This window comes from Phalaenopsis equestris, unplaced genomic scaffold (assembly GCF_001263595.1).
Source record: "Phalaenopsis equestris unplaced genomic scaffold, ASM126359v1 Scaffold000978, whole genome shotgun sequence".
In the NCBI taxonomy this organism is placed as follows: Eukaryota; Viridiplantae; Streptophyta; class Magnoliopsida; order Asparagales; family Orchidaceae; genus Phalaenopsis; species Phalaenopsis equestris.
In genome coordinates, this window is record NW_018165417.1 from 4,275 (window position 1) to 10,436 (window position 6,162).

Below are 6,162 nucleotides of genomic sequence, written 5' to 3' on the forward strand. Positions count from 1 at the left end.
GACAAATCTAAAAGCCTGAGTTTATCTGATTCAAAAACCCTAAAAGATAGAATGAAGATCGAATGAAGGTGCTCCGTGCTCTCCTCGCTCGGGCGTCGTTTGGTTTTTCGATGAAATAAACTTTCTTTCAGGCGCTCTGTTAATTTTTACTTGTTTCGGGCCAGATTCGGGTTGGGTCGCGCCGTAAACATGCCTCAATTTTATTTTTTAAGTTGTGGGGCCCACTGTCCCAGATGTAATCTTTCCATTGGACGCCGCACGCATAGTTGCTTGCGGTGTCCGCACAGAATAAGAACTCGTCAGAATGTGACCCAACATATCAACCTAAACTTGGCTCATAAAATTCATATTCAGGTTGACCCAAACTTTTTTGTGGTTTGATTCATGTAAGGATTCCTAACTAGTTTAAATTTTTGGATTGTGCTCTGGTTATCCTGTCAATATGCGATTGACACTTAACACAAAATTGAGTTAAAATCGACCCCCCAACCTAAAATTGACCCGAAATTGATCCGAAATCAATAAAAACTTGCCATAATATCTGTTATATTTTATGTTAAATAGACTATGAGGGTCAGGTCTGGTTGGCGGATTGAATGCAGGTTGGGTTTTGGTTTGACTTTTTGGGTGTTTAATATTCAGGTTTTGTTTAAGTCAAGTAGTTTTGGGTTGGGTCAACTTAGATCTAAGGTCAATTTTAGATTTAAGATGAACCTGATCCACATATCCGATTTGACAAGTCTAATTTCAACGCTAATGTGATTTCTTTTATATCCGATCTATTATTATTTTTTCTTCTATCCCCAAGCCCTCAATATAAATTGTTCTCTAACTTGAGTGAAATCTTTTAAAAAGGCAGACTTAGGATGATTGAATGATATACATTTATATAAATCTATGTCGAAACTATTAATGATTAACAAATATTGCTCTGGTGCTGAAAAATTAAAGAACTAACATTGTTTTGAGAATTATTATGCTAATATTAAATTAAAAAAAAAATTAAAAAAAAAACACTATTATGCTAATGCATGTGGTTCCTTGATGTATTTTATGCAAAATAAAAAGACATCGTAGAGGATAGTATTTTGTAATATTAATGCAAAATGACTCGAGCCTTAATTTTTTGTGCTTTTTTTCCTCAGCTTGTGATAGAAATTTTAAAACTTGGATCATATAAAAATCCAACTAAAAATTGAAACAAAGTATGATAAAACAAAAGCAAAATAGAAATGATAATGTCTTCCATACGTTGTGTGTGTGGTTCAAATCAATAAGATGGAAGCAAGTAGCCAAACCAAAGATAACCATCTAATCCTTTCCCTGGAGGTTGCAGGGCCCTCCTGGCTATCGGAAAAGAAGATAAAAGTCAAAAATACATATATGGTTAAAAGTTCTAAATAGAGAAAATATTTACATACATATCATTTTAATTTCTATATATTGACAAATCTAATACCTAAAGTTTTAATTTTTTTTACATATATCATGTTATCTATGCATAAAAAAATAATACATATTTCATCTTTAAAAAGTTAAAACAGTAAATTTTTTATATGATATGAAAATTTTAGAGTATAAAGGTCTTAGATACATAAATACCTAGGATTTGGTGGGCATGTAAGTCTGTATATAAAAAATTGGGTGGCATGGACATAAATGCCCCCAAAATAGAAAAGGTAAAAGTGAAAGTGAATAAAAACTTTAGAGTTAGAGAGCAGCGTGATTAGTTGCTTTTGCTTTTCCCTTAATATGCTCTGTCCTCCCTTCCTTCCCTTTATTTCATTTTCATATTCAAACAATTTCGTTACAAATACAATCCGCTTCCATCCCCCTTCTTCGCCGGCCATATACTCTCTTCACACAAGGAACATCTCTCACTCCTTCCTCCCTTCATCCCCATAAGCCCATAGACGCTCTTATCGTCATTTTTGCATTTATATCAAACCGAAGACAATTTCCCCATTCCGTTCCTATGAAGCAGCAATATTGAAGAACCCCCCAGGGTACTTGTAATACTCCGGACTTCAGTACTGCAGGTAGCAGCCAGGGTTTTAATCGGTCGAAGATCATCGAAATAAATCAGCAGAGCTTTGAGTCAAAATTGTGAATTAAATTTTTCGAGTCGTTTTTGAGCAGAGCTTAACTCAGTTTAAAATCGGATTGACTCTGAGAATTTTACCTGAATATCGTTAAAATTGATTCAAATTTTGCCACGAAGGGAGATTGGAATGAAGCCAAAATTTTGAATGGAGTCGTTTTACTCAGCTTAAAATCGGATTGACTCTGAGAATTTTGCCTGAATATCGTTAAAATTGATTCAAATTTTGCCACGAAGGGAGATTGGAATGAAGCCAAAATTTTGAATGGAAATTTTTTTAGCCGATTTTGGGAAATCAACGTAGCGGCGACCATGAGAAAGGAAATCGGAAGCTGTGCGCAGCCACCTCCGGCAGCCGTACTCCGCTCAAGCCGACCGTCCACCACCTGTGACCGCCATCCCAACGAACCCGTCGTCGGATTCTGCGCCGTTTGTCTTCGGGAACGCCTTGAAGCCGTAGCCAAAGCCGCCGCCGCCGCTGCCCTGCCAGCCGGAGCTCCGCCGCAGCAAGTCCTTTTCTGTCTCTCAGATACCCGGCTTCGCCGCTACGTGCGAGCCCCGACGCAAGTCCTGCGATGTCCGAGCTAGGAGCACGCTGCTGTCCCTCTTCCACCAGGACGACGGGAATCATCCGGCCGTAGAGATCTCCGGCGTAAAGAGGCTAGAGGACAGTGATGAGATTATGTCCGCCGTCGACGAGATGAACGAAGACAGTGAGACTCCGACGGCCGATTTAAAGCCGATAAAGGACCACATTGACATTGGCTCGCGAGCGAAGAAGATTTCCCCAAAAGACGCCAAGGAATTCGCCGGAAGCTTCTGGCTCGCCGCTTCCGTCTTCAGCAAGAAACTTCAAAAATGGAGAAAGCAGAAGGTCGATAAGAAGACACCCTCTGCAATGCCGCCGGAGAAAACCGGAAGCAACTCGCAACGAGATTGCGACACTCAGTCGGAAATCGCTATAGATGCGTTCGGCCGGAGATCCTGCGATATTAACCCTAGATTCTCGCTCGATGGGAGCCGGATTTCATTTGAGGATCCACGGTATTCCTGGGACGAGCCTAGGGCTTCTTGGGATGGTTTTATCATCGGCGGCAGCGGAGGGCGCTCACTTCTCCCTCGCCTCCCCCCAATGCTCGCCGTCGCGGAGGACTCTCCTTCTCCTGCCGTGCAGCGCTTCGACGGTTTAATGCCGGTTGAAGAAGATGCAGTGATTCCTGGCGGATACTCGCAGACAGGGGATTACTATGGGTGCCCTTCTTCCTGCGGGAGGCGGAGCTTAGAACGCTCTACTTGTACCAGAAAGCAGTCCTACGAGTTTAATTTGCAGATCCCGGCAGCCAATGCCAAGGGATCACCCACGGTGAGCGCCGAACTGGTGCAGACCTGCGGCGGCGGAAAGCATGGACGAGATTCTCGAGAGTGGAGCTCGAATTCACTGAGAGATGAATATTCGGAGAACATCGATTTGTCTTTCAGAAATCAATCAAAGGTGCCGCCGGCGAAGAAGTCACGTCGCTGGAGCAAAGGCTGGAGTTTTTGGGGGTTCATTCACCGGCGTGTAGGAAATAGCGGTGCCAGAGATAATGGAGTGGAGAGGTCATTATCGGAGACATGGCCGGAGCTGGGAGCTGATGGGTACAATCGAAGGATTTGCAGAAGTAATAGCAATGTGAGCTCGCGGAGTTCGTTCAACGGAAATGGCGGATTCGGGAGTTGGAGGGAGAATGGATTAGAGAGTAATGGAAACAGGAAGAAAAAGAAGAAAAGGGTGGAAGTTGTGCTGGAAAAGAATCACATTTCGAGGTATCGTCCAAGCCATGTTAATAATGGCTTGCTGAGATTTTACTTGCCGGCCATGAAAGGTAGCAGAAGAAGCAAGTATAGCAGTCGTCATTCCATAACAGGGAGCTTGCTAAGATTGTATTGAAGTTGGAGAGTCATTATCTGCTTCTTCAGATCAATGTTTATGTCCGGATTCTAATGCATATTTCTGTTCTTGTTTATTTTTATTTAAAATTTGCATTTTGGGTATCCAACGGCTTTCTGGTTCTGAACTGTAGTTGTCCTATTTTGCTGTTGTGAATGAAATCTCATGATAGAATAAAAAATATAAAGTATAATTTTACTTTTTATAGTTTGTATAACATAAATTAAATAAAAACAGAATAAGCTAGGAATAAAAAAAAAGAAATTTAAATGTGCATTTCAAACAGCCACTAAGATGATTCATCATTACGTGCAATTAACTCAATATATAATCGTTAAAAAACACAATAATAAAAAATAAACTACGTCATTATCCTGAGCTAATTCTAAACTAATCAAACCTAAGTTTTGATGGCATACAGCTACAACCTATTTAATTGGCTGAAAGTTTTCTAAACAATAACAACTAGAATTTGTTTTAAACTGTATAGTATATTTACTACTATAAAAAGGAGAGATAAATGGGTTACGAGTAGACATTTTATAAAATAACAATATAATAAAGAAATGGAGCAGAACAAGTAATTTTAAGTTCATTTATATATCGTAATTAAATGCATGAATGGAATATCATAAGCTACTCACGTAACTGAGAAACAAGCGCTGAGAAACAAGCGGCAGACTATATATATATATATATATATTCCCAAAGGAATGGTCGTAGGCTATTATACGAGCAATGGTCATCCCTCATGCGTCAAAGAATTCGAGTATTATACCCTACACTCGAAGGGAATCGAACCCCAGATCAGAGGAGACTTACAACTAAGAAGCAGATGTCGAACCAACGGATCTGAGTACGCGAATATATATGTGTGTGTGTGTGTTTTAATTCTCTAACAATCTCAAAAATTAGAAAAGCCGCCATTAATTGTTTAAATTTTAATGAATTATCATAACCGAGTTAAGTGAGATGGATAGTCTGAAATTTAGCACAACAACAACAACATGCCTTTATCCTACTAAGTGTCGTCTGCTACATAAATCCCTTTTCTCCATTGCATCCCATTGAGTATCATATTTTCATTTAATACTAATAAATTAAGATCATGTTTTATACAACATGCCCAAGTCTTTTAGCTCTATCTTTGTCTTTCTTAACATAAGTTTAATCTAAAAAGTCTACTCTCCTAATCGAATCATAAGATGATTAACGTTTAATGTGACCAAAGTTTCTATGGCGGCTCTCTCTAATCTTCTCTGCAATTTGAGCTACACCAACCTTATCACAGATATATTCATTATGTAAATAGAAATAATTCCAAAAAAAAGTAACAATTATAAATCCATTATGCATGTAACAACCAAGTTAATGTATTCCTCTCATGTTTACAATCAATTCCTTAATAACCCTGATTAGCCTTTTGAAGCTTTTTAAATAACACATTCAAAAGTTTAAAATTTTTAAACGTTAGCCTTATCATTCAAATCACCTCATCAGAATTATGTGGTTGGTGAGCAGAGAAAAACATGCATAATCATAAGAGGAAGCTAGAGAGTGAGTGTGAAAGAGAGAGAGAGACAGAGAGAGAGAGAGAGGATTTAATAAAGTAATACGAGATTAATACCGTCGCTTTTGAGCTACAAAAAGAGACGGTTTGGCCCTCATATGACCTCAAGCTCAACCAGTTCTCAACCATTGTACAAAACAATAAGAACAATAATTTTATAATTCAATCATGCTTAGCTTGGGTCACCAATCCCAACTAATGACTCCAATTCCAGCGGATAGTAACAGGGGGCTAATCAGTTTTTAAGCTTTTTAATACGGGCGCAAAATAGCATAAATCGAGACACATGTCCCTAAATTTGTCAGTTTGAGAGCAAAAAATACCCGATAAGAAGATACAATAGAGAATGCGATTGATAAAAGATATACTTTTGTTGCGAGCCGGGCTGTCGAAACAACTAGTTGTTCGCAAACAGCTTGTGTTTAGCTCGTTAAGAACCTTATATTTGATTGGTTCGCTAAGCAAACGAGTTGAATCCGAACAAATTTTTACACTCGATATATACACGAGCCGAACATGAACAAAAATTTGTTTTGACTCGAAATAATTAAATTATATATA

The 6,162-nt window shown here is 38.8% G+C and overlaps 1 protein-coding gene across 1 annotated transcript; it reads left to right on the forward strand.

The window, feature by feature from the left end:
- Window positions 1–2,263: 2,263 nt before the first annotated feature.
- On the forward strand, window positions 2,264–4,105 carry LOC110032597 (UPF0503 protein At3g09070, chloroplastic-like). Its single transcript, XM_020736269.1, is given in 2 exon segments — window positions 2,264–2,586; window positions 2,588–4,105. Coding segments are annotated over 2 exon segments (1,617 nt in total). The 5' UTR covers window positions 2,264–2,413; the 3' UTR covers window positions 4,032–4,105.
- The last annotated feature ends 2,057 nt before the right edge of the window (window positions 4,106–6,162 follow it).